General features: G+C 45.8%; 1 protein-coding gene across 1 annotated transcript in view; it reads right to left on the minus strand.

Moving 5' to 3' along the window:
• Positions 1-6,533, minus strand: part of LOC137341255 (protein phosphatase 1 regulatory subunit 7-like) — a 57,478-nt gene extending 50,945 nt beyond the window's left edge. The window contains exon 1 of the mRNA XM_068004346.1: positions 6,281-6,533. Coding sequence (XP_067860447.1) covers positions 6,281-6,318 — 38 coding nt within the window. The 5' untranslated portion in view covers positions 6,319-6,533. The remainder of the gene's footprint in view (positions 1-6,280) is intronic.
• Between the last annotated feature and the right edge of the window lie 3,362 nt (positions 6,534-9,895).

Raw genomic sequence — 9,895 nt, forward strand, 5'->3', positions numbered from 1 at the left:
ATTCCTGCAGGTTTTAATTGTTGTTGAAGATTTTAAAAATGTAAAATTTTAAATTTAAATTTTTTTTAACTTTTTCTTTCTGTCTCTTTTTTCTCTCTCGCTTAATCCAATCTTTCTTTCCCTCTTTTTATTCCTCTTTCTGTACCTGATTTGACATTAATTTCACCCATTCTAACTTACACTTCCTTCTCAGTCCTTGCGCTGTTAATTTCACAATCCTTCAGTCTGATTGGTTAAGAAGATGCACAATTGCTTGCCCTGTTCATTCAGGCCCAGTTTCCCTCGCTGCAACGTAATCAGCTCGCACTTTCAGCAACTTGCCATGCAAAAAATTAAAAAACCGATACGGGCAAGGTCAAGTCTAACTAAGAGCGGACGCTGTTAGATCCCTGCCGCAACAAATTATGGCACATTCTTCCTCTACAACTCCTCATTTGACACACTTTTTTGCCTCTTCTTTCCTGAAGATGCTAACTCTGTAATCATATCTATCAAACTATTTAGAAAGCTAGTGCAAAGTGGATCATCAGACAAACAATCACAGTTGTCTTACATCCAAGCACCCAAATTCTGAAAACCTTTTTGCACTAAAGAGTCTAATAAAAGTTTCCTGAGTTCTGAGATGTTGTTAGACCCTAGAACAGTACAGACGATTGCTGAGGTGTGGTTTCATGGGCGTCAGCAGCCCTCCATTATGTTGCCCAAGTGGCCATTCTTAATGTGCGAGTGTTACAAATTTCATGGATCTGCAGTTGATATTCGCTCAGGCTCATCATTGCCAGTCACTGCCCTAAGATCAAAAGCATTGCCCAATACCTAATCAAACAATTGTGTGACCCAGGGGATCATAAGGTCCCTTTGAAAATGTATTGGCTACTATGATCTCACACAAAAAAAAGGACAAAGAGAGAGAGGAAAAAGCGTGAGGGGGCGTGGGGCAAAGTGGACGAAGTGGGGGGGGGGGGGGGGGGAGAAGAGCGCGCGAGAGGGGTGGGAAGCGCGCGAGAGGGGTGGGAAGCGCGCGAGAGGGGTGGGAAGCGCGAGAGCGGGGGAAAGGAGAGGGGAAGAGTGAGCAGAGGAAAAAGGGAGTGGGGAGAGAGAGAAGAGATTAAAAAAAAGAGAAGTGCTCATGAATGAGAAAGAGAACAGGGCATGCAAGAAAATCAGCTCTCTAACTCGTCCCTCAACTATCTGTGTCAAGGACCGACCCGTCAAGCTGCCGATCAAAATTACCACCTTGAATAAGATGCTGTACCCTTCATGTGGCTGTTTGTGGCACCTGTATGTCTTGTTCAGTCAAGCCCCCTGACAGGCACAACGAATGTAAACCCATGCTACAGTGGGACTACACAGGGAGGCTCATCAGGGTATTAGACTGCAAAGGGCACCATAGCCAAGCATGGTTCTGTCCTTACCCAATGTCCTCGTACATACTTTCCAGCAAGAATCACTGGGCAGCAACCGGGGACATGATTTTAGCATGGCGGCAGGAAGTCAGCGGGTGGGTGGATTTGTGTGTAGGGGACCTGGAGGCAAAGTGAGCGCATTTAAATCTGAGATCGTATCTCGATTGCAGTCAATTACCTTTGCTTTTGGGCTTTGCGTTCTCCAAGCCATGCAGCAGGCCTACTGCGTACCCAAATGACGTGATGACAGAGGAGGAGGCCATGGAAATAAGTCGGACCGTCACACGTCTATCCATTGGAGATGGAGAGACTGGCAACCCGCAGAACTTTAACATCTTTCACACACATGATGAATTGATTTTATCAATGATGTAACTGTGTCAGACCTTAGTATGGCCTTTGGAAAGATTGTCACTTTTGCGATGAATCATTAATATCACTTTCTGTTGTCTTCCAGAGGTCTTCATGCCTTCATGAGGAATCAGCAGAAATGGAAGAAAGCGAATCTTCAGAGGAGCTCATTCCTTCTGAAGGTCACAGGACATACAGCCATGCACAAGCGCAGATACTCGCATTTTGGTGGGTCCTGTTAGACAGTTAGTTGGGTTGTCACCTGGTGTTTCACCACTCACAAGTGAGCACGAGCAGACACTGGTGGCAGGGGGCAGCTGTGGAGAGTCTGTGTCGGGGGGCACACTCCTCTCCAAGCTCTGCTCAGCTGGACATAGGTGCTGAACCCCGGGGGCCATTGTTGAAAAGGAGAATGATGGAGGAACAGGAGCAACTTTGCGAGGTAATGGAAAAAGTGCCACGCACACTCTCCAAATAGCAGAGAGGATGGAGGAGTCCAACTCCATCACTAGTGGATTGGTGGCGCAGGTAAGTGCGAGAATGTCTGCAATGTTAGCCTCCATTGAGCTTCAAGCATGACTCTCAAATGAGTCCATTCAGGCTATGACAACGACCGTGTGGACTCTGGGTGCCAACATGTCTGCCGCCTTCAACAGGCAGACAGATATGTTAGCCATGGCCTTACAACGCGGCACTCTCACCAACCTGCTGGCCAGCAGAGCGGTGGGAGTGATGTTGCTTTGACCCGGGAGAGGGGTGATGGCGAAAGGGGACATGGAATTGGGGACTCCACACAAAGCGCGCCCACGTTTCACCCGTTGCCCCTCCTTAACCAGTACCCGCAATGCTACCTCCTCTCCCAATGGCCGAGTCTGCCCCTGCACAGGTGAAGGTGGAGCAGTCTTTGGCGGGGCCCTCACGGGCTCCAAAACCCAGAGGTCGTAGGCCGAGAGCATCTCTGCAATCAGATCAGGGATCTGAGCAACCTGCCAACACCTCTGCTGAAGCCACAGGGGATGCATCATTTAGAAGCAGTAGAAAGAGAAAGGCTAAGCAATTGTAATTCAGCAAGGGTAAGCACAAAGGTGTTTGACAAGCTGTCATGTTGTTAATTTATATATTTTTTTGTTATGGCGCATTAAATTTAATCATCATCACCACCACTACCACCTCTTGGCCATTATTGAGTCCCTTTTGTGAATTTGTCCTTCCATGTGCTTCGCCATGAATGCCAAGACGCAGTGCCAATGGGTGTATGCGTGGTTGAAGAACTGTTTTGTGCAGGGTTGGGGGGGGGGGGGCGGGGGCGGGGAGGATAGCGGTGGTGGTTGTTCCAGGCGGCCGGAGTATTTCAAAGTCTTCAATTTGCACATCTCATTATGAGGACCTATTAGAGATGAGGGCATCCCTGGCAGCAATGTGTGTGGCTGCTCAAGCGATGGATCCCCCATCTTCATTTTCCTCCTCCTCAGATGTACTGTGGAATAGATCCATTGCACCCCCCATCCTGATCACGTCAGTTTGAGGGAGTCCAAAATATAGGTAAATTTGTCTCAACACAAGAATTCAGTCTCAACGAAGAAATCTCAATCTAGACACAAAGAACTCCCAGCCAAACCTTTGTCTGTGAGAACTCAGTGCCCAGCTGCAATACCTCACCTTTTATTGAGATATGTCAGTCACTGGTTTAAAGGGCCAAATGAGCTTTGGCTGCATCTCGCCCCCGTTTCAATGGTGTGTTTCAGAAGCTACGAGAGACACATTCAGGAATAATTAAATCTGTTTTTTGTTGCAGAACCCACAAAAAGTTAAGTACCTAAAGTGCTTCAAGTACCTGAATTGGTCCTTTAAATATCTGCCCGCTGGCTTTAAGTGGGGTCGGGACTTCCGGGTTTTTGTTACACGCATGCATCCTAAACCCAGAAGTGGGTGCGTTGGAGCCGGGATGCGGTCCCTCTCCAAAAAGCTGCTAATTTAACCTCCCACCTGGCCCCAACCCTCATGTTCTTTGAGGTTAAAATTACTCCCCAAGAGTGAGGTTCCTGGCTGATTTTCTCCTCATTCCAACCCAGCAGCTAGATGATGAATTGAAGCACCCAAAATGCTACCCAGTTGAAATCCGCTAACACAGCACAGGGGCAGGGGGTCAAACTTGGGATGTTCCTGGTCTGTGTAGCTCAGTTAAACATGGATTTACCCACAAAGTCATTGAGAAGCTCCAAACTGTACAACTTTAATTTTTAAAAAAACAGAAATACACACATGTGGCACGAACAAACACCCAAATACTCGTCTTGCTGGATATTTCTGGCAATACTTTATAGTCAGGGACTATATCGGTGATGGAAAATTTTTAAAACTGACATGTAAATTGCATCAATTAACTCATGAAATGTCTCACGTTGGTTCACCTGCTTAGATGGCAGACAGCGCAAGCATTAGTCATGGCCATCAACCACTGTGAAAGGTCTGCTACAAGTCGTGCAGTGTTTGAAGCCTTTCTGATGACTCAAAGTAGACATTTTGCAAACTATTAGATTGAGACAGGTAGTGAGTAATGGGTATCAATAGGCATCAACTGAGACAGCCGGCGTCAGCTGTAACAATTTATGGGGATTAACACCACAACTGTTGGTGGCTGTGCAGTAGCACTAAATGATGTTGGCCATTTTTTTGAAGAAAAATTAAATGTAGAAAATCTATCTATAAACAATTAAAACTGAAGTGAAGAAATTTTTAAAAACTATATATGATTAACAAGTTAAAAAAACTATTAACAAATGAAACCTTAACTACTCATGACTGACAAACTACAAGAACACAGAAGTGAAGAAAGTACTGTCTTTCGGATGCCAATGTGGAAATGCATAAAGAGATACCTGACCATATTAACTCTCTCTAAATACACCTAACTCACGAATGTAAAAATGCATGACGGGATATTTGACCATATTAACTGACCAGCTAATTCACTTCAAAATTCACATAATAGTTTCTCACGAAAACACATAGAAGCACAATTGTGTAATTACTTTGAATTTTCTCATGCTGATAGCTGTCTGACTAACAGGAATGGATGACCGTATAGCCTTGAGACTAGCTACAGACTTACTGATAATAAAGACAGTTTCTTAGGGAAAAAGCACTTTCCCAGGCCTGCGTCCAAAATATCGAGACGGCTATGGGAACTAGAGGGTGGATTCCCTATTTTGATTGACTAACTACCTGAGCCAATAAAGAATGTACATGTACGCCCATATTCTGTGACAGGTGGACGTTGTTACTGAGCTGTATAAACGTGAGCTGTTTCTTGAACTCAGCGAAGATGTATCCTCAACCATTGTTTTGAGGTGCTCTTCCACTTGTACAAGTAAAATAATAAATTCTCACTTGTCTTACTTTTGTTTGGGTGTTAATGCATTGTATAGAATATGTAATATTAAGTTTAAGTTTTCGACACCCTTTCAGGTGGACATATAAGATGCCATGGCACTACTGGAAGAAGAGCTGGGGAGTTCTCCTGATACTCGGGACAATATTTATTCCTCAACCATCATCACTAAAAACAGACTGTCATTATTTCATTGCTGTTTATGGCACTTTGCTGTGCGCAAATCAGCTGCCATGTTTCCTGCATTAAAACAGTGACTACACTTCAAAGGTACTTCACTGGCAGTAAAGCATTTTGGGACTTGAGGTCGTGAAAAGTACTATATAAATGCAAGTTCTTCCTTTACCTCACAGACATCTCCTTTCTAGGCTGAAAACAACATTTCGTGGCAGCTTAAGTAGAAACCAGCCACGGGTTGGCTCATGGATCTGCTGTAAATGACAAGTGTTAACAATGCAACAATCGTACGCCATTAAACGGAATCTCTTAAAGCTGCATTTCACATGCGGCCTCCGTTTATTGTGGTGACCACGGTCACAATACAGGGCTCGGGGCACCGGTCACAATACAGGGCCCCGGTCACAATACAGGGCCCGGGAACTCGGTCGCAATACAGGGCTCGGGGCCCCGGTCACAATACAGGGCCTCGGTCACAATACAGGGCTCGGGGCCCCGGTCGCAATACAGGGCTCGGGGCCCCGGTCGCAATACAGGGCCCGGGCCCCCGGTCGCAATACAGGGCTCGGGGCCCCGGTTGCAATACAGGGCCCGGGGCCCCGGTCACAATACAGGGCCTCGGTCACAATACAGGGCTCCAGTCGCAATACAGGGCTCGGGGCCCCGGTCGCAATACAGGGCTCCAGTCGCAATACAGGGCTCGGGCCCCCCGGTCGCAATACAGGGCCCGGGGCCCCCGGTCGCAATACAGGGCCCGGGGCCCCGGTCGCAATACAGGGCTCCAGTCGCAATACAGGGCTCGGGCCCCCCGGTCGCAATACAGGGCCCGGGGCCCCCGGTCGCAATACAGGGCCCGGGGCCCCCGGTCGCAATACAGGGCCCGGGGCCCCCGGTCGCAATACAGGGCCCGGGGCCCCCGGTCGCAATACAGGGCCCGGGGCCCCGGTTCTCTTACCCGACAGCCGAGGCGGCGCCAATTTCACTCTTCGCCATTGCTGCCTGGATCCCCGAGCCGGGCCTGCCCCCTTTCCTCGAGTAAACCCTCGGCCTTGCCTGCTCAGTGCGACGCGGATTTAACCCCAGAGGCCGGACTCCGAACCCCCGGATCCTGAGCGAACCCGGGCCCTGCCGTTGCCTAGTAACAGAGGCGCGTCCCTAGTTACCGCTCCCGGGGGAGGAAGCGACACGCGCAACCAGGTTTGGGCCGAAGTGCGCACGCGCGCTGAGGACAGCCCTTGTCTGCAGAGTGTCTGAGAGCAAAAGGGACAGAGGCGTTGCAAATCAATATGTTGGGTTCCCAGGCTCAGAGCACGTAGGACCTGAATACTGACATCTAAAGACTGGTTTCCCAAGCTCAGAACAAATTGATTGGGATCAGTAGACTGTCTACTGAGGCTCAGAGCAGTAGGGGATAGAGACATTGGTAGCTATCAATGACTTAAAGCATGCACTGCAATTTCTGCACAATGCATTAGATTTGAGCAATGATTTATAATGTGAGTAAATAGAAAAATATGATTGCGAGCTTCCCCCAGTGGCTCAGTTGTTAAAGCTAGCTTGTATTCGAGCCAAAAGCAAAATATTGCAGATGCTGGAAATCTGAAATAAAAACAGAAAATCCTGGCAACACTCAGCAGGTCAGGCAACATCTGTGGAGAGAGAGACACAGGGTTGACGTTTCAGTTCTGATGAAAGATCATCGACTGGAAACATTAACTCTGTTTCTCTCTCCACAGATGCTGCCTGACCTGCTGAGTGTTTCCAGCGTTTTATGTTTGTATCTGAGACCTACAGACCAGGAAGGTCCCAGGTTTGATTTCCCAGTCTGTACTGAGTTTGCTGATCTCAGTCAGGGCGTCATAGGAGTAGGAAATAATGCAGGATTCCTGCTCCCGGTCGCAATTCATTGAACTTCTGCTGGAAGGTGTGTTGTGGTGGTATATGGTTGAATTTGACTTGCAACCAATTACCTTCTAGGTCTAACTTCAGCCATGAGGAATGGCTACTCGGGTAAAAGTACTAGAAGGTGGCCCACGCCCATGGAACTGTATCCCTGCAGAAGTCAACACCTTTGGGAGAGGAGGAGGAAAATTGGCAAGAATAAATAAAATCAACACACCATATGTTTGAACAAATCTGCAATCTATGGCACTTGTCGTCATAACTTTCACAGTTCTCTGATGGTGACAACTCTGGAATGCTCTACTTAAATCCCACAATGTGCCATCTACTTCTGCAGCAGATACAACAGCAAATAGTGTCGACTTTGTTTGCAATATTTCCTTTTCTTATCCCATCATTGCACATGCCTTTATTTTCAAGACATTTTCCAGCAACAATGTCCCTTTAACCTGTGTGACCTTCCAGTTGCCTAATCATGTCTAATGATAATGTCATGGAGATACTGAAACAAAGGTCTTGAGCTGGACGTTGTGTATAGAAGCATTTTATAGCTCATTTACAATCTGTAGTTCAGACAGTACCACCATTTGGTCACATTTTTAGGTAACATTAATTATTTGAAACCACTTTGAAGTAATTTTCATAGCAGTTTTGAACGTAGTAACAGGAGCAGGCCATTCAGCCCCTTGAGCCTGTTCCGCCATCAGATCATGGCTGATCTGTAGCTCAACTCCATTTAACCGCCTTTAATCCATATTCCTTGATACCCTTACCTAATAAAAATCCGTGATCACAGTCTTGAAAATTTCAATTGACCCCCAGCATCCACAGTCTTTTGGGGGAGAGAATTCCAGATTTTTACCACCCTTTTTGCGAAACAGGTTTCACGCAGTCACAAAATTCACACTGATAATCAGCGATGGATAGAGGTCTGTATCACCAGGAAATACCTTAGCACCACACATCTTCCATTGAAAAGTAGCAATTCTGATGAAGGGTCACATGAGAAAGGTTAACCTATTTTTATCTCTCAGGTGCCAATTGATCTACCATGCATTTCCTGTTTTTTTCTGCACCTTTTCTAAAATATCTTTAATAAAAATTCTTTTTTCAACACTGCACTGTACCTGTGAAAAGAACCATAAACTATGAAAAACAAGAGACACAAATAGGCTCACATGTGAAGAATTGCCACTTGATTGAAGTGCTGGAGGCTGCTTCAGGAGATTACGGGTAAGAAAATGTTTTGGAGGTGGGGGATGGGAGAAGCCAACAGAAAATTTCTTATGTACATATAACTTGGACATTCTTGCACACAGTTGTATATTATCAGCACAGGAAATTGACTGTGGAAGATCAAAACTTTCCTAATTGCATATAAATAATTATGTGGAATTGAATGTATAGTTTTTTGTAGGTGACACTGACAAGGCAGGATTTATTGCCCATACCTCGTTGCCCTGAGGACATTAAGAGTGCATCACAAGGTCATTCCCTGTGCTTTACAACTTTGGATAGATAGAATTTCCTATGCAGAGCCCTTATGATCAAAATGCGTTCTCCATCACAAAACAATTACGTGCAATAATAACGTATTAGTAGAGGATTTAACAAATCAGCAGGTTCTTGGGAACGCCATCACCTCCAAGATCCCCTCCAAGTCACACACCATCCCGACTTGGAAATATATCGCTGCTCCTTCATTGTCGCTGGGTCAAAATTCTGGAACTCCCTACCTAACAGCACTGTGGGAGAACCTTCATGTCACGGACTGCGGCAGTTCAAGAAGAAGGCTCACCACCACCTTCTCAAGGGCAACAAGGGATGGACAATAGATGCCGGCCTTGCTAGCGACGCCCACATCCCAAGAATGAATAAAAAAATAATTTGCAATGTGACAATGTAAACCTGATAGGTTTGCACAACACTTTTTTTTTGCATTTTCCTGGAAGGTTTATGCACTCAAAGCATATAATAGGCTGTCCTTGGGCAATGTGTATACAGGTATACAGAATAACTCTGTTTGCCTCTGAACTGACATCTTCAACTCTCTTTTACAGAGTATAGCACCGATGACCTCTAACAATTTTTTAAAATTCTGTTTATACTGTGAATGCTGCTGACATCATCAGGGAAGCTGGCTTGGACAAGTTGCCAAGCCTGTCAGCGTGATGAATGTACAGCTGAATTCAAGATAGTTAAAATTTACTGGGTTAGTGATGTCAACTCAGCTCTTTCACACGATGAAGCACAGTAATGCCTCCAGGTTACTTCTCTCTGACCATTTGTACTAAAATTATTTTTTTTTAAAGTGGAAACTACCACTCAACATTACAATGGGCCCTGGATAGCTTTGCTTCATGGCTGCTCCTCTCCCTCCAAATTAACGATGCCATTTTCTGCTGCTGGCTCCAAGGATATGGATTTTTTAAAATGTATTGTCGGGGTGTGGGTGTCGCTTGCAAGGCCGGCATTTATTGTCCAACCCTAGTTGCCCAGAAAAGGTGGTGATTCCACGGAGTGCAGCTTTCCAACTTCAGAGGACAGTTAAAAGTCAGCCACGTTAGATATAGAAGAATCATCTGTGAAGACGTAAAAGAAGGACTTTTTAAATTAAATTATCTTGAAATGGACATGAACTGTGGACATTTTAAAATAAAACTTTTCC

Source organism: Heptranchias perlo, chromosome 23 (genome assembly GCF_035084215.1).
Source record: "Heptranchias perlo isolate sHepPer1 chromosome 23, sHepPer1.hap1, whole genome shotgun sequence".
Taxonomy (NCBI): domain Eukaryota; kingdom Metazoa; phylum Chordata; class Chondrichthyes; order Hexanchiformes; family Hexanchidae; genus Heptranchias; species Heptranchias perlo.